This window comes from Vipera berus, assembly GCF_964194415.1.
Source record: "Vipera berus genome assembly, chromosome: 1".
NCBI classification, from domain to species: domain Eukaryota; kingdom Metazoa; phylum Chordata; class Lepidosauria; order Squamata; family Viperidae; genus Vipera; species Vipera berus.
In genome coordinates, this window is record NC_138202.1 from 169,497,755 (window position 1) to 169,517,309 (window position 19,555).

The window sequence follows — 19,555 nt, forward strand, 5'->3', positions numbered from 1 at the left end:
TCAGTAAGACAAATATTTGCATACTATGTTTTGAACTCCGTGTAAAATAAATATGTGAAATAGTTGGTGAGTGAGTGCAAACTGTCATTGGGAGAGCTCCCTTCTTACTCAAGTTCACATTGGCCATAGAAAGGCTAAGGCTCCTGAGCTGCAGGGAGATCTGCTAAGAAAATCTGGCATCAATGTAGAATTTTGTTATATGCTGTATGGCATGAGCATGCATGAATTATTACTAGCACTTTCAATAAAATTTCTCCCACACAAAGAATAAAGTTTGTATAATACAATTTGTATAATACTAAATAAGCTTAGCATTAGAAGAGATATATGTGATTTGGTATTTACAAATTTTAAAGTAAATAAATCTATTTATTTAGAGTAAGTAAATTTTAAAGTAAATAAATCTATTTATTTAGGGTACAGTAAGGATTTATTTCCACAACTATTGTTTATTGCAGTATCAAATTACCACTGAACCCAGGACTTAGATTATTTAGTGAATCTATGTGTGTCGGTATATTAGCATATTAAGAAACTGCTAGTGGTTATCTTCCATGCTAAAAAGTCTTCCACATAACAGAAGAGCTTATTAACCTTTTCCTACTCTTGCCTCTGATACCCAAATAGCTATGCACTGTAAGTGTGAATATAGTAACACAGTAATATTTCATTAAGCCCAAATATAGCTGCCAGAAGGTAAAATCAGCAGCCTGACTTTGCCTTCATTATCTTCATGAGACTTTAGATCTTAAACAAGCATAACTTGATTGGCCACTATATGCAATCAGAAAAAAAAAGTTTAAATATCACTGAAATAAAAAAAGTTAAACTTTACAAAGTTACAATAATATAAATTGAGTGGGAAGAGGAAAACTATTAGTGACTAATATAAAGTGTGCTGCAGTCTCATGCAAATAAAATGTTAAGTTGAAAACCAATATAATAACTGGAATTTTGATACTATAAATTTTTTTAAAAAAATTAACAGAAATTACATGGTTATTGATTGCATTCCAATAATAGTTGATATTTAAAATAATATTCCTGACAAGAAATACAGTATGTAAATTCTGTTGAGCAAAATATACAATAATGTGTATTACATATGTTTATTACATACATACTGTATAAAATAAATCTAATAACATATTATATACGATTTTAGCACTTGAAAAAATGCCATCAGTTTTACATTGTGAGCAATATTACAGACTACGAAAAAGTTGATTTTGCTTTAATTTGATCAATATAGAGGTCATAATTTGTACAATTAGATTTAAAACATATCAAGTGAAGAGGAATAGTAGTGTTCTGAAAATGCTTTTTCAAGATTTTATGCAAGAGTTTAGCTTCACCCATCACAATAGTCCTTTACTTTGAAAAAAAACCCTTCATGCAGATCAAATTTTATGGAAGTCCCTACTGGGATTTAGTTTCATTTTTCTCATAATGTTTTAGTGTAAAATATAAAACATTATTCCTATATCTGCAAGGGCATCCTTAAACAGACCACGTAAAGTCTCTTATGTCTTTATTGTATGTCACACTAATGTAAATCACCAATATATATATGTATACTTGTTTTATGCATTACTTTGCTGATGTTCCATATCAACAATTACTGTGTTCCATTAATTTTTCCAATCAACTTTCTTGTTAACCTTGAATGAAGTAGGGTATATATTAAAAAAATAAGAATATTTGAGTGAAGTCATAAGTAGTATGGAAGATTTAACATGCATATCTGTGCTTTCTTATTGCAAAAGAATAAAAGAATTTAACATACCAGTAATCTAAGTACAACTTTATGTGGTAGAAAAAGACAAACCCATGTGGCACATCATATACTCAGAGTAAATAAAAAATAAAAATTTATTTACAATATAGTACTTTGTGTGTGTATATAACAACAAAACTTATAATATCAACATTTTATTTTACAGTATTGTGCTTATTAATTTTATCAATTGTATGTCACTAGGCAAACAATGTTGCAGTATATTTATAATAATTTTATAATAAAGAACCAATTTTGCTTTTGCTTTTGTAATCGTCAGTAGATATTTGCTACAATAAGGACCACACATAAGCACACACAAACTTTAATTAAAATTTCCATGCTTTGTGAATAATTAATAAACTATAATTGAGAATTCTATTTATTATGCTTTATGTTTCATGAACATTAATGCCTGAAATCCTGTTGGTGTGTATAGTTCTACTACAGTATTCAATTTAGCTACATTGTGGTAATCTTATTTTGGGTTCTTGCAGCAAATAGTTAGGAGTGCATATTGAATCTACTGTGATAGCACCATTGCCAGAAAATAATTAAAATAAAAGGAATGAAAAGACAATGAAGTTATCATAATTTGTGGATTTGTCTGCTCTCTGGAATTTCATCTTATCTGTTTTTATACTATAAAATCAGTTCAAGTGTTTGATTATAATTCAGTGGCACTCATCGTTCTGTGTTTTGCCAGAATATCCTCTGGTGTAAATACAACAGTAAAATAAATTGTTAAGACTATGTACTATATTAGTAAACTCCTTTTAATTCTCTGGAATACAAGGAGGAGTTATTTTATCTATTTCTATTTGTTGAAGTTAATATATGATTATGGTATATGCATAAATGAAAAGATAGCTCTTTTCATAGCAAGTAAATCACAAAGTCTTGAGGGGTTGATTGTAGCTTATCATATTCACTGATTAAAAAACACCACTTGCATAAAAAAATGTCTTTCAGTTCATATATTGTACTTTGCCTGTTAGGAAATCCTTACAATAGCCTAAAATATAACCTATGAGAGGTAGGCCTATTGTTTAAAAATTCACAGTTTCCAAAATTGCTGAAAGGAAATATATACATATATTGGTAAATTCCATATTTTATGAAGCAGCAAACTTAATGCAAAATTCATGAGCAGCCACAACGATCTACTACCATAGCTGGTATTTTCCCATATATTATTTGTTCTTTTCCATTGAAATATAACATATTTATTGGGGACATCTTAGTAGGTGTGCAGCAAGGGCCTGCTGAACCTCTTGGATTCGCTTGATGTACCAGATGAGTATGTGGATATTTTTGTAAAAATACAAATTCACATTCTCCAGAGCAGTAGTTTGCTTTATATCTTTTGGGTGCAATAATCCAGTCCCATCCAAAAGCTTCAAAATCCACTGTCAATGGGTAACGACAACATCGAGATTCTGTTGAGTGTTCGTCACAATCAAGCCCAAAATCTCTGCGTGATCTTTTTGGCGTATCTGTAATCTTGACCTCTAAAAAAGGATTCTATAAATAAAAGAAAATGAATAGTATATTGGGAAAAGATATATTACTCAACATTTCATACAGGATACATTTTTCCTACCTATTATTTGGCATTTAAATACTGTTACCTTTGAATGTACAATTTTGACTGCAAAATAATAATCCCTTGCAAGTGATTCTAGTAATATTTCTATAAACTTTATTTTTGTATATAATTTTAAATTTTGAACTGTAACAAACATCTCTAATCCACTGAATGTTATCCAGGAACTGCACAATACTTCTAGCCTTGAGTTTCTTGAGCAGCAGCACCCTCTAGTACATGGTAATCGATTTTAGAAAACCAAATGTATTTTCATGTTGTTCAAAGAATAAAAAGAATAACCATTGTTTTAATAGAAAAACAAGATTTTTCTTTGTTTTCACAATTTCCCATGTTTTCCAATCTGTTCCAAAATACTCCTTATTTCTCTGAAACAGAATAAGGGGTGAATGAGGAACTATACTGAAAGATAAGTCATCCCACAAAGAACAGTTTATTGATGTATGAGCATGATTTAAATATTCTCTTAGCAATTGTCAGGGTTTTTGGCAGGGGAGCATTTAGTTACAACTATTTTCCTGTTGTCAATCATATATGAGAGAATAAAATGAGTAGCAAAGGGGGGAAAATAGATTAAGACTTTTGATTATTTGATTTTAAAATCTGTATTTTTCTGTGTTCTGAATACCCATAAAGTTTCCCAAATTTATCACAGAGAGACAATGTACAGTACTGTATGTTTATATACTTTATATTATGGATTTATTCTTCAAATAACAAATAGCAGTTCTGAATTAGATTTACACACACACACACACACACACTTTATCAACATCTTTTTTGTGATATTGTGACCAAAATTGGCTGCAGTATTCCACGTGTGGTCTTACTAGCGTTTTATAAAGCAGTACTAATTCTTTGAGAGATCTTTTTTCTATGCCTCTGTTTATACAACTCAGGATTGTATTAGTTTTTTTTGGCAGCTGTTGCACACTGCTGGCTCATAGTCAAGTGATCGTCCACTAAGACTCCAAGGTCCCTCTCACAGTTGCTGCTTTTAAGCCAGGACTCACCCAATCTGTTCTTGTACCGTTCATTTTTCCAGCCTAAATGTAAAACTTTGCTTTTCTCCACAGTTAAACTCATTTTGTTGGATAGGGCCCATTGTTCAAGTTGTCCAGATCTTTTTGGATCCTGAGTTTGTCTTCTGGGGTGTTGGCTACTCCTGTCAGTTTGGGGTCATGTATGATTCTATGTCCATGTACACTGTTATATTTACTATTAAACTTATTTCATGTTCTCTAAAACTACTTAGAAGCTTAATTTTCCCACATGTAAATATTTATAAAAATCCTGAACCCATTAAGACTGTAGCAATTTTTCCAGTAATTTATTATTAGCAGGCTATAATTATTTTAAAATAGCTCTATTTAATCATGTTTACTGTATTTAATTTAATAAAAAAGTGTAGTAGCTGGTTGAAACAGAAAAATTAAACAGTATCTATTAGAAATGGAAAATGGAATTATACTTATTGAAATATAATGTTATGGATTTACAATTTTGGTAGTTACTGTCTTTAGTCACTGATGTTGTAACTATTGCAAAATGAATAGAATAGTTACATAAGAAACCGATGAGCAAATGAGCACTCCACTGTATTTCTCCATTCGTTAACTAAATTATATTCTTTCCTCACCAATGTTATATCAAATGAGATGTCAGATCTTCGAACACTTTGACATGCTTCAAAGAAAAACAGCATAAGAAGGCTATTGTTGCTGAATGTTTTCTAGGGTTTTTCCTAAGTATCTTATTGTTCACTCTTGGAACCATGATTTTAAGGCTATACATTTTGCTCTAGATAAACTAATTTTGAATATTAACAAATTGAATATGCTGACCTATACAAGCTGACCTAGTGGTAATAAATATTATTAGCTTCATTGACAGAAAATTAATAAGGATCATATTTAATTTTACTCCATTAATTTGCCAGTGTTTTCCTATTACAGTCCTAAACAAAATGATATGGAGATAAATCCCAGGAAGTGTAATGCCAAGTATATATGCTTATAATCACTATCTTTAAAAAGCTCTGAGCTTTTTTGCTCATTAACTGACACTAATGACAAACATGCTGAGGACTTTAAAGAAGAACTTACCAAGCCTTCTTCTCCTGGTCCTGGATATGTTACTGCAATATCTCTTCCCTTTTCATTCAAAGCTTTGATTTCAATGCCCAAGTTGGATTCAGGTTGTTTAAGCCAATTTTGCAAAACAGTCTTCACGTCAATACTCTGCCAAATACCAGTCCCTGGGTTTATGTCAAGTTTCAAGGATCGAATTGCAGTCGAAGTTGTACCATCTTTCATAGGTCTGATGAGTCTCAGGATCTGCACAAATACTGTTGTAGGCTTCTGGACTTGTCTTAAGTATATCCACAACTGGGCTTTAACTACTCTGTTATACTGTATTTTAGAACTAAATTTAAAGAAGCAACATTTGGGTTTTCCTTCCACAGGTATAGGAAGATCAGCTATAAGTAAATGAATAAGAAAAAAAAACTTGCTTGCACATGATTTTTTAAAAAATATAATCATTATATATCTATAATATATATATATAATCTCCTTCATAAAATATTTTCAGAATGATTTTTATGATTGTAGATTAGCAGTACAATAGCAAGGAGAATCACTCTGAACTGTGGGAATGATCCATAAAGTATGCCATTTCAAAGATCATCCCCATGCCCCATATTATACCTTGGTACATATTAGACCAAACCATTTCTTCCTATATGACCATGTTTCCCTGAAAGTAAGAACTTCCCCGAAAATAAGCCCTAGCTTGATTTTGGGGGGTGGGCTTAATATAAGCTCTACCCAAAAAATAAGCCCTAGTTTTGGGGTGACGTGCACGCCTAAAAATCAACCTAGGGCAGGGGTGGGTGGCTTGGAGCTTACATTGCAGCCAGGCCTCCCATGGATCGACACTTGCCTCGCTGGCCCACTTCTTCTGCGGCCGAAGGAGCAGCTTCATTCTGCAGCTGAGAATAGAACTCAGGCCTGCATTTTGCAGTCAGCAGGCCTTTCCTGAAGGCTTGTGCAGCCGAGAACCGAGCTATGGATTCAATCTCAGCTACAGAATGAAGCTGCTTCTTCGGCCTCAGAAGTGGGCCAGCTGGGTGGGGCTGTTGCTACCGCCACTGCAAGTAGAGTGGAAAAGACACATACACACCAGAAAATAAGACTTGGTGCCTCTTTTGGAGGCAAACAAAAAATAAGACCGGATCTTATTTTGGGGAAAACATGGTATGATTTTGCTACCTCCTTCCCACATGCTCTTGATATGAGGTTAATTTTTATGGTCAATCTCCATGTGTAATTTCTATATGGAACCATTGCATCAAACTGTTTATTACATAGGCACAAGCCTGTTGCCATGGTGGTGGCAAAAAAAGTGATTTTTTTTCTACAAAAATGATCACACTGAATAAAAATTAACAGTGAAAAAAATGCATCGTGTTTACCACTGCAAAAAGAGGGAACCTGTGCCTTCAAGTGCACAAATTCAACTCCCTGCATTTGCAACTTCTACATCTCTCATCATGGACCATGTTGGACTGGACTTCTAAGAACTATGGATTCTCAATATCTCTGTGTACTCCATCCTTGCCACAGGAATTGCACTGGTCTTCAGCATGCATTCTATAATCTGTTTATTTAGTAAGAATAAAAATTAAATTAACCAAAGTTTCTAAATTAGCTCACAGTACTCATAACATACAATAATTATTTTAGAAATGACGCTATGGAAACACATATAGTTCATTTAGTGACTGTTCAAAGTTACAATGGCACTGAAAAAACTGACTTATGACCATTTTTCACATGACCATTTCAGCATCCCCATGGTCACACAATCAAAATTCAGATGCTTGGCAACTGGTTCAGATTTAGGATGGTTGCAGTATCCTGGTGTCATTGGATCAGCTTTTGCAACCTTCTGTACAAGCAAAGCCAATGGGGAAGCCAGATTCACTTAATGACAGTGTTATTAACTTAACAGCTAGAATGATTCACTTAACAACTGTTGTAAGAAAGTTCGCAAAAAGGGGCAAAACTCATTTAACAAATATTTCACTTAGCAACATAAATGTGGGGCTCAATTGTGGTCATAACCTGAGGACTACCTGTAGTAGAAAAATGCAGAACTTTGAAATATAAAATTAAAATATTCTAACTTTATTAAGTCTAAGAAATAAAAAAAACTGTGGGACAAATTCATTTAATCTTAAGAAAACTAATGGAAATTTTTAATTCAAAAGCTGCAAAGTAAATTAAAATGTTCATGGCAACAGCATCTGCATAGATTTTTTAAAATCTATCTTTCAGCCTGGCATTTCATGTTTGGAATGTGCAGCGTTCTTGTGAAAAGTTACTTAAGAAGAAAACGGATTCTAAATATTCCCTGGGATTCCTTGTGAGTTTATTACTTAAAGTAACTGACCAGCTGTACAAGTCACTCTTTGAGAAACCTTCAAACAAAATAGCAAGAGATGTTGAATGCATTGCATTATATTCTCAGACTGATAAAGGTTGAGCACCTGCGATCTTAACTGAATATTTTTTTAACCTTAATATTTAATACAAGATTGCAAAGAAGCTAGAAGAGAATTCAGATTGATTTTGCTTGTGCAGTAATAACCAGGGCTTTTTTTGTCATAGAACGCTCAAAATGGAGTTCCGGCACCTTTTTTGGATGGAACCTTGTAGGCTAGGCAAGGTGGGTTGTATGACATGTGTGAGTTCTGGCACCTTTTTTTTTTACAAAAAAAGCACTGGTAATAACACTTATGTTATTATTTCAGATAAAATAACTTATTTTATTTAAAATTATTTGTCTAATCTGATTTATCAATTCTGAAATTACATTACAGAGATCAGTAAACTAATGTTAGCATATAATGAACTGAGAAAAACAACTTACCTAAGAATACATATACATGCCTGCAAGATGTCTTTTTATATGTTCCTTGGTGTGATATGGATTATATTAATACAATCACATCACATCAGTGTACACAAAACCATACTAGAAGGCATGCATGTGTGCTTGTAACCAAGTTGCTATTCTCAACAGAAGTAAGAATACTAAAATTGTACTTATTCTTTGTCTCTTTTTTATGCATGGCTCCCAATTGCTCGTGACTTCTCGTCTAGACTACTGTAATGCTCTCTACATGGGGCTGCCCTTGAAGTCCACTCGGAGACTCCAACTGGTGCAGAATGCAGCCGTGCGAGTTGTGCTGGGGGTTTCCCGATACTCCCATGTTACACCTTTGCTCCGCGAGCTGCATTGGCTGCCGGTTGCCCTCTGGGTGAGGTTCAAGGTGTTAGTGATGACTTACAAAGCCCTACATGGCATGGGTCCGGATTACCTACGGCAACACCTGTGGCCGACGTCAACTTCCCTCCGTCCAGTGCGCTCCCACAGAGAGGGCCTCCTCAGGGTGCCTCCGATCAAAGAATGTCGATTGGTGGCCCCCAGGGGGACAGCGTTCTCTGTGGGCGCACCAGACCTATGGAACCACTTGCCGGTTGAGCTCCGGACAGCCCCCGACCTTCGCTCCTTCTGGCGCGATCTCAAAACCTTCCTTTTTGAACAAGCTGGCCTGGCCTGATGGGATGGGGTTGGGTTTTATAAATCGGTTTTAACTTTTTAATGTGTACTAATTTATTTACGGGCATTGCTGTTTAATTACTTTTTAATTTTTGTATCCTGTTTTTTATTATGTATTGCCCTGTTCACCGCCCTGAGTCCTTCGGGAGAAGGGCGGTATACAAATTAAATTAATAATAATAATAATAATAATAATAATAATAATAATAATAATAATAATAATAATAATAATAATAATAATAATAATAATAATAATAATAATAATAATTGAGGTGAGATTTGGGACTGGTCTGGAGATCATTGAAGAGCACACCTGAATGTCTTGTGGTTTAACAACAGTGTTTAAATCAATTTTGTAATCCTGGAAGTTAGATCCATTGAATTATATTCTTGAAGATAAACTCCACCACATTTACACATTTAAAATAATGAAAATTCAATTAAATGAATGAAATTCATTTTCATCATAAATGAAAATTCAAATAAATAGAAAAAAGTTTTTCCCAGAAGGTTCTCCAGGCAACAAAGATAAATAATTTTTGAAATAATTTGCAGAGATTTTGTAACAAAAGCAATTTATTTCCTTCTTAATAGTTACATTCTTAATTATATTTAGATTATCGCATTTAGATAAAATAGATGCTATTCTTGGTATTATATCAAATGAAATCTCAGTATAGTATATCACTGCAGTCTGCTGGTAGCAAATCTGTGTCATCTGGGCCTAAGTTTTCATTTTACAATATTTCATCATTGCCTTAAGTGTTATTCTGAAGACAGCTGCCATGTCCAACTTTAGCTAATGAAGAACATAAGATACTATAATATAAATTCAGCAAAGATACTTGATAGGACCTGTGGCAGATGCTCAGCACTTAGGCGATAACGAAGAAATGCTCATTCAATAAATAACTTCATTTCTTCTTAACACAACTAATGTTTATTCATAAACATTAAATATAGCATTGTTGCCAGTTAAGGAGTGAGTTTCATATGTGGCTGTTAAAACTATATATTTGTGTTCATTGATATCTGTTGACAGGCCCATGAGTTAGAAAAAAGAAATATATAACAGATTGTTGTGAACTTTTGTATACCGTTTAATTGATTTTCCAATCATTTCACTGATTCGAGGGGAAAGGCTTCATTAGGACAATTTATCTGAATGTGCATTCCAGTGTTTTGGATATAATTACAACTGGGGCAAGGATTCAAGGTGAAAACCTTGTGGATTTTTATCTTGGTAATGAATTGTAATCACTCGGAAGTGAAATTTAATTGGTTCTCTGGATGTATGATGTATGATGTCATAGTATTTGCTATGTTATTCCTGACTGGCTGATATTATGCAAATGCAAAAGAAATTAGAATAATTAAAAAACATATAGTAAAAGAACAAATCTGTAAAGGTAAATATAACTTTTACTAGTGTAAACAAACTGTATGAAAAGCCAGTTTGGTGTAATGGCTAAAACACCACACTAGCAACTGGGAGCCCATGAGTTCTAGTCTGACCTGATGTAAAAAGCCAGTTAGGTGACTTTGGGCCAGTCACTCTTTCCCAGCCCTAAGAAGCAGGCAAGGGCAAATCACTTCCCCAAAAATATTGCCCAAAAACTAGTCCAGGGACTAGTCCAGGCAGTTACCAGAAGTCAAAAACTAAATCGAAAGCACCAAAAAATAAAAAATAAAAACCTATAGAATTGAAAAAAAATGATTTTTTACATAAATAGGTTTCAAACTTTAACTTATATATCCATATAATAAAAACATTAACATCTGATATGTGAGCTATGATACTTGTTTTACCATGTCATTTCTATGAATGTATTTTATTTTCCACTTTTCAGAAAAATGTTTTTAAAACCTGGCTCTTCAGAATGTTTCAGTATATGTCTTTTCTGCGTATTTCTCGTTCTTGTCAGCTTTATAAACACGTTACAGCAAACATGTTTATTGTAGAATAGTTTTTATAAGAAAATATATTTCTATTTTAAAAATAGTTCTCTGCAGTATGTGCTTTAGAAAGCAGTTTGTTTGAAAAATCTGAAATGTGGCTTCTCAGCACAAAGACAAAAGTGTTTGTTAATAAAGGAAATATTAACAGAAATTACTTACAGTCTGTAGGCATTGTAATAATAGTTTCAGTTGTAGCATGATAATCATCATCTTCTAAAGAGTCATCACTACTGTCATCTCTCTGGATATCATACTGATCAATCAGTTCTTGCAGTGGTGGAGCTCTAGGTAAAAGTTGCCTTATAATTTCCCGGCTAATGTTAGGTGCTTGTTCTAGACGCAGTTTACTGAGGATCTGAATTTTTATAGCTTCTATTCTTGAAGATTTTGTATTTTGCCTCCATGTACATGCGTTGCATAGTCCACCTTTTTCTGTATTCTCATTTGCCTGATTACTTTCATTAAGTTCCACAGGTATGATTAACATGAAAAGATAAATACACAGATACATTTTTAGTTTGTGTATAACCACGCTTTCAAAACAGTTCTTTTTCCTTCTTTTCTCTTTCTCCTTTTCCTTCCTTTGGTTATTTTTTTAAAATCTTTCAGTACTCTGTGAACCACTGAAGGCAAATGCAATCTGAGACACTTCAACACTGAATCTTGTATGTTCCAAGAGGGCTTTTTATATTCCAACCTTCATTAGACATGTGTCGTCAAAACTAATGATTGGCTGTTAAACCAATAATGAATCTAGCTGTCAGATGTTAAAGCTGTGTCTGTCATAAATTGGTTGGCTGTATTTTGTTTCTGCCAATGATGAACTAGTTTGCTTATTATTCCATAGAGAGTATCTGCTCACATGCTGAAAAAATATTTCCAAAGAGCAAAGCGAGCAGTATCAAAAGATAATATTACCATTCTTAAATTTGAATCAGCTGTTTATTTTATAATGACTCTGTTCCTGTATGTAAAAAGTCAACTTATGAATAAAAATAATCTTACATTTTAAAGATTTTTATCAGAAACATTTACCCCAAATATTAAATTACAGTATTAGTTGGAAAAAATGAAATTCATTTGATTCCAAGTGATTTAGAGCTTGATACATCACAGCAAATATTCAGAATATTTTTATTCATGTAATTATATTTAAGAAGACCATACAAATATTCAAAATGAAGCGTCCCTCCATTTGACTTTGGTTCTTGGTACCTGAATCAACACCTTCATGTTGTTTTCTTTAAAAAAGTACAAAGTAGTTTGCATTTTTTTTTCTTTCAAGGACGTTTTCTCAAGTTCCTAGTTTGTCATACAGTCCCAGGATTTCCTAGTTGTCTCCTACCTAAATAGTAAATAAGCCTGATCAATCTGAACTTATTTGAGATCTACCAAAATTGGCTTGGTGCTGCCATGTGCTGAGGTCATATGTTATTCCATGCAGATGGAAGCAGATGGAATTTCATTCTTTGTGAATGTTACATTCTTATCAGTGCTGACTGATACGTTTTTGGGAGCTTAGTCAAGACACTGTCAGAGGGAACCCAGTGTTATTCACTGTGCTCCTGTTCTTTTTTAAGTTTTTAGCCATCAGATCACTTGTTATGTAGAGAACCCGTGAACAAGCTGTATCTAATGTTATAACTGCTCCTTCTTGTTACCATTTTTTTTACCGATACCTTTTGGCTTAAAGCAAGAGGTGAGCAAACACAACTAACTTGAAAATATTAGAGTCTGGAATGGAAGGATCAGGCTCAGAATCAACCATAGCAAGATCAAGTATACACATTTAGGGACTTCCTATTTCCGGGAATTCTCCAAATGTTCTCTCTCAATGGCGTTGCACTCCATAGTTGGGACTAGTGTGTAATTTGGGGGTCCTCCTAGACCAGACATGTCAAACTCTCAATGTCGTGCAACGTATCGGAGCTTTTTCACCATTGTCAGCAATGGGGTGGCCATGGTTTTCCAATGACGCGTCTGGCTTGCGGGCCGGCAGTTTGACACCCCTGTCCTAGACTCTCCACAAACTCCTAGCTCTTAATCATTGAGCAAGTTGCACTTCTGGCTAGGAGAGCCTTTGTACAGGTTCATTTGATGTACCAATTTTGTCATCTGAATCAAGGAGCCCTTCAATTAAAGCTGATAGAAGATTCAGGAGAGTGAATAGCTATGAGCATACCCCATTTTATTCAGGCAACATGTCAGTTGCATAATCTGCACTGACTAACAATTGGCATCTAGATGCAATTAATGGTGCTAGTATCAACCAGTATGACCCAGGCTCAGGACCTAGATACCCATGAGATTCCCTTTCTCTGCCCATCTTGTCAGATTTGGCAAGGTCAGAATGTTCCAGGCTCCATTTTTAAAGCGTTATCATTTTGATTGGCCTTTTCAGTATTAGCCCCTGCCCTTTGGAAGAACATTCTCCCTTATGTCCATGTCAACCTGAATATGTAATCTTTTAATGCCAGCCCTTGACACTAGCCCTGATCCAAAAACTAAATTTAATACACAAAAGGGACACCTGTGCCAGAAAATTTAGAAAACCAACACGTGGCCACAGGATTGGAAATGCTCAGTGTTCATTCCACTCTGAAAAAGGGTAACTCTAAAGTTTGCTTCAGTTATTCGAACAATTGCTCTCATCCCTCACATCAGCAAGATTGAAATTATATAACAACGTCTAGCACTATTGAAACGGAATTACAAATGTCTAAGCCAGCTTCCAAAGGTGTTGTGGCACCTGCAACCATGTTGCAAATCTGCACTTGATCATGGAAAAATATCATGAATATCAAAAGATCATTTACCTGTGCTTCATCAATTACAAGAAAGTCTTCCATTGTGTTGATCATGAGACACTATAGAGAGCCCTAAAAAGAGCTGTGGGTACTGCACATCTGGTAAAGTTAGTGCAATCACTGTTCAGAAATCAGGAAGCCATGAACACCATATGGAGACACTGATTGGTTTAAGATAGAGAAAAAAGTGAGATAAGGTTGCATTCGTTCCCCTTTCTTAATCAACCTACGGATATGCCAAAATGATCATAAGGAAGCTAGATCTTAAAGAATAAAAAATTAGGCTAAAGTTTGGAGGAAGAACCAATGCGGCCGCGTGGGTGCTTATGGGAGTATCTCGGTACTCCCATGTTATACCACTCCTGCGCGAGCTGCATCGGCTTCCGGTTACCCTCCAAGTGTGATTCAAGGTGCTGGTAATAACCTTTAAAGCCCTACATGGCTTAGGCCCGGGGTACTTGCGAGACCACCTGCTGCCATTGTCAACCTCCCATCGCCCGGTTCGCTCCCACAGAGTCAGCCTCCTCAGGGTGCCGTCGGCCAGGCAATGCCGGCCGGCGACCCCCAGGGGGAGAGCCTTCTCTGTGGGCGCGCTGACCCTCTGGAATGAGTTGCCTCCGGAGCTGCGGATGGCCCCTGACCTTCGGTCCTTCCTCCGTGACCTGAAGACCTGGTTGTTCCAACAAGCGGGCCTGGACTGACTATGTTTTTTAATTAGGCTTTTTACTGGGTTAAATTGTCTCGTAATTTTGCATTTATTGTTTAATTCTCTTTTAAATTTTTTACTCTATGTTTTTTAATTTTTACTGTTGTGAGCCGCCCTGAGTCCTCAGGGAGAAGGGCGGCATATAAATTTAATAAAATCAAATCAAAATCAAATCAACAACAACAACAATGAAGAAAGCCAAAGAAAGTGAGGATTTTGGTTTCTTTCTGAACATCAAATAGACTAAGCTCATGACCACCGCAAGGAATAGAAACATGAAGTAAAAATCGACAGTGAAGAGATAGAATGTGTGGAAAAAATCACTTTCCTAGGATCACAAATCACTCAAAGTGGCGAACGCAGCCCAGAAATAAAATGTCAGACTGCACTGGGTTGCACAATGATGAAAATGAGCTGAATATGGAAAAGCAAGGACATCAGCCTGGTAATCAAATGTACGATAGTCCTCACTATTGTGTTCCCCATAGCTACCTATGGTTGTGAATTTTAGACCTTAAAAAAACAAGACAGGAAGAAAATTGACTTGTTTGAGCTGTGGTGCTGGTGAAGGCTCCTATGTATTCCTTGCACAGCAGAAGTGATTAACAAGCAAGTTCTGGAGCACATAATACTAGACATGTCACTGGAAAGCAAAATCACAAAACTGCCTCTCACTTAAGAAGCAGTGCAAAATTGGAAAATGTGGAGAGACCTGGCCCATAGAATTGCCAGGTTGGATATGACTGAATGGATAACATCATAATCATTAACACCCACTTTTCACTGAGGCAAATCTTGACTATAGTGGATTGATACCATATTGCAAGATGTAATCTGGGTCAGTCATTGGGACCAGAGGTTTACTCTTGTGAGTTTTTGGACTCGTGCTGGAGCCCATCCTCAGGGAATCTTCTCTCTAGCAGATCTTCTCTCACACACTCTGCTAGAGAGAAATTCCCTGAGGATGGGCTCCAGCAATAGTCCAAAAACTCACAAGAGTAAACCTCTGGTCCCAGTGACTGGCCGAGATTGGATCCTGCAATGTTATCCTGGGACACTTATATTTGCCCTATATTACACTATATTGTTGATGCTAAATTTCATGTAAGCATACCGTATATACTTGAGTATAAGCCGAATTTTTCAGCCCACTTTTTGGGCTGAAAAATTCCACTTCGGCTTATACTCCAGTCAACAAAAAAACTTACCGAGGACTTGTGCGCGGCCGAGGCTTTGGTGCTTCCGGGATCGCGCGCACCTCTCCCAAGCCACCGCCGTCCGGAGACCTGCCGAAGTTTGGGGAGGTTTGGGGAGGTGCGCGCAGCGGAAAGAAGGTGCCCAAACCTCCCCAAATGTTGGCAGGTCTCCGGACCTCCGCGCCCTGCCTGCCTGCTTCTTTCCGCAGCGGAAAGAAGCAGGCAGGCAGGGCGCGGAGGTCCGGAGACCTGCCGACGTTTGGGGAGGTTTGGGGAGGTGCGCGCGCAGGTCTCCGGACGGCGGCGGCTTGGGAGAGGTGCGCGCGATCCTGGAAGCACCGAAGCCTCGGCCGCGCGCAAGTCCTCGGTAAGCTCCGGGCGGTCACTTGCTTCGCGTCTCCTGAGGGAAGGGGGGGCGACTGGAGCGGGCGTGTTTCCTCGCCTGCTGGGCGCCGCAATTTGCCCGGGGAACGCGCGGGCCCCGAATGGCAGCGTGGAGCGAGGAAGCGGACAGCCAGGGCTTCCCCGAGAGCCGCGGCCACACAGGGTATTCCCGTGTATTCAGGCTTGCAAAATGGCGGATCGAGCCTCTGCTGGCGGCAGAGGCTTGCAGAGCGCGGATCCAGCCTCCGCCGGCGGCAGAGGCTTGCAGAACGGCGGATCGGCTTATACTCGAGTCAATAACTTTTTCCAGTTTTTGGGGGTGAAATTGGGGGTCTCGGCTTATACTCGAGTCGGCTTATACTCAAGTATATACGGTACTTTAAACTGTTTAGAGAAATGGGTAGCTTTATAAACACTAGTTACATCTCGTTACACACAGACACCTGTAGTAAGTTTTGCTATTTAACTATCTTAAGATGCATCTACTGACTTAATCATCAATATATTGCTATGTGGAGAGGGAAGCTGCTGTACGTATCTGTTTGTATTTGGTAACAGAACTTGGCAAGATATTTTCCAATTCAATTCAACTTTGTTTCTCTTTAGTGATATTAGGGAATCCCTTTTATACATTAAACTCCTGAGATACCACTATTAATCTACTGTTTTTCTAATCTATCTTTTAAGAATGTAGACTTTATAATATATTAAGGTGCAGACAGATATTTAACAGTCACTAAATAGGCAATATTCTCCATTTCCTTTGAATTCAAAGATGATGCTTAGATATTAAAGAGATATGTCATCTGCTCACTGTATGTTCCAAATTGGTCTTCGGCCAATAACAAGTTCAGTAGCATGAAAGAAAAAAATAACATTTTCTGAAATAAATGTATGATTTATTATTATTATTTAGAAAAATGGCATAACATCTAATTTCTTTATTAAGCAGATTTTAGGTGAAGCAAAATGTTCAGAGATTAAATCCCTCCTCTGGGAAACAACATAAAAAAGTTAAAATACACCTACCTATGAAAAGCAGGTTGAGTAGGCAATGTAGTCCCTCCATGTTTGCAGCTTCAGTTATCATGAATCCTAGCCATAGTATAGTATGACAGATAAGAAGGGTGTTCGGTTCCAGCCTACAACCGGCCCTGTTTGAATGTCAGGGACAACCCCTTTTTATAGTCAACAGGCTGGAAAAAACCCAACCAAATTTATTTACAAAAAGTTCAAACAAAAGTTAAACGAAAAGTTCAAGAGTTAAACCAAAAGTTCAAACAAGAGTTAAACAAGAATAACAGACCAGGACTCTAGCAGAAGATCTTCAAATGGTTGCCTTCAGCAACCAGCACCTCTCACACCTTCCCCTTTTATCAGCAGTCCCAAGGTGTGGCTTCTCATTGCTTCTCCCAAGTTGCCTCATTGCCTTCCTCTGTTCTGCTCTGCTAGATTGCCTCCTGCTCCTAGCGTCCCTGAACAAAGCCAGCTGTGGATCATCTTCTTCCAATCCCTCGTGCTCACACGGCTGAGTCTGATGAAGAACAAGACAGAACGGGCCAGGCTGAGAGTCCTGCAGTGCATCAGAACCTTCCTCTGACACCAAAGGCTCTGCAAACCCCTCCTCCTCCTCTTCAGAATCATCCGACTCAGCTGCCAGAACCACAGGCTAATGCTGAATCACAACAAAGGGATTGTGGGAAGCATAGTCCAAAAGATCTAAAAAGTATTAGGTTGGCAAGCCCTTTGATGGAAAACTTACATTGTATGGCTGGTAAAACTTTTGTCTTAAACATAACAGCTTTCCTTTAGTGATGGGCAGAGGTAATGGACAAGTTATAAAGGCATATACAGGGATCTCTGCTTTATGTTCCTATTGCTGGAAAGGGGAATATCATGATAATACAGGGAAACCACTTGAAAAGGGATTCCTAATTTGCTGATGTATTTATACCAAACAGACTAGGCTAGGGCAAGATATTTAAACTGGGCAAATAGATTCCAAGCTTCACTAGTTATTGTCAATATTCTTTTAATATGGTTGTGATTTTTTTCTTTTGTTCTAATTTATTGTCTGAAATATTTGCATATGAAAACTTATAAAGACCAACATTATGGAGAGGACTGCATCAAACTTTTATCCTGAAAAACATGGTATAGAAGGCAAGTTGGAACCTAATTGAGCCTTAGCCATGAAAGCCAGCTAGATGACTTTAGGCCAGTCACTCTCTCTTCAGACCAACAACCTTCCACAGGGTTGTTGTAGTTGTTGTAGAGGAAAACAGGAGAAGGAAGGTGTGTTGGATATGTTTCCTGAATAATTCATAAACATTTAATAAAGGCAGGATAAAAATAAGTAAAATAAAAAATAAAGATTCCCTATGAAAACACTGTTCTGTTTACTCTCCCTTTTGTCCATTTTTAAAACAATACTTGTTAGGTTAACCTCACAAAAATCATATTTTAATGTAACTATTTCTGTAATTGTCCTACTAAAGAATGTATCAGAAAAAGAAAGACTTGAGAATATTATAATTATGACATAATGTAATGTTTACTTTGGTTTTTGTGAATTTGATAAAATAAAACATGTAAAGCTGTGGCTACTTGTAGCAATAACCCTGTGTAGTCTTCTAGTTGAGGGTTGAGGGCAAGAGAGGAAAGGGACGACGGAGAATGAGGTGGATGGATGGAGTCACAGAAGCAGTAGGCGTGAGCTTAAATGGACTCCAGAAAATGGTAGAGGACAGGAAGGCCTGGAGGAACGTGGTCCATGGGGTCGCGATGGGTCGGACACGACTTTGCAACTAACAACAACAAGAAGTCTTTCAGTTATCAGGACAAAGCACAGAAAAAATAATTACTGGGGTGCACAGGATGTTCTTGATGGTCCCAGATTTTTTAAAAATCTTTTTGATGCTCGAAATATGGTTAACCTTGCTCCTTTTTCAATAAAATAGCAGGTAGTTGCCTTTTACTATCAGTGCAAAGGAAAGAATAATTGAATAAATTGGAGAAAAACTTACATTAATATTGCTTTAAATATCTTGGCTATGACTCAGACCACTATTTAAGCTGTACTTAAAGCCTTGAGCATAGAACAACTTTTTTCCCCCCAAAATAAAATACAAATAAAGAAAAACAACCACCTGTGATAAAATCAACCTGGAGTTTGATTGCATTTCCTGCATTTATTGGAAGTTCCATTATACATTCTTGCCAATCTATCAGAAATCAAATACAATCAATATATCACCTTGTAAAAGTAATCTTTCAAACTAATTCAAAGTAAACTTTAAACCGCTAATCCATGTATTTTCCCATTGATCCAGCATTATATTATATAACCTAGGTTTTTCACGCATTTTACCATGCAATTCAGCTTCCAAATTCATTCCAAGTAGCATTTTATAAACTTTATAAGTGGTCATCTCCAGAGCATAAATTCCATTCCAATTCACATTTGTGAGCTGCAAAAACAAAACTTCTTTT

The 19,555-nt window shown here is 36.5% G+C and overlaps 2 protein-coding genes across 5 annotated transcripts in view; one reads left to right on the forward strand and one right to left on the reverse strand.

Annotated features, from left to right (window-relative positions):
* PMS1 (PMS1 homolog 1, mismatch repair system component) overlaps positions 1-17,742 on the forward strand; it is a 115,401-nt gene extending 97,659 nt beyond the window's left edge. For 3 of the 4 annotated variants that reach the window (XM_081339063.1, XM_081339064.1, XM_081339070.1), the window contains one exon: positions 17,516-17,553. The gene's annotated coding sequence lies outside the window, so the exon portion shown is untranslated. Of the gene's footprint in view, positions 1-17,515 lie in introns of all 4 variants that reach the window. The other variant, XM_081339065.1, reaches the window with a different exon arrangement.
* Positions 2,700-11,558, reverse strand: MSTN (myostatin). Its single transcript, XM_081315408.1, has 3 exons — positions 11,130-11,558; positions 5,489-5,862; positions 2,700-3,301 (listed from the first exon to the last, which is right to left on the reverse strand). Exons 1-3 carry the CDS (start codon positions 11,479-11,481, stop codon positions 2,921-2,923), a joined length of 1,107 nt encoding a protein of 368 aa, XP_081171534.1. The 5' UTR covers positions 11,482-11,558; the 3' UTR covers positions 2,700-2,920.
* Positions 17,743-19,555: the final 1,813 nt, after the last annotated feature.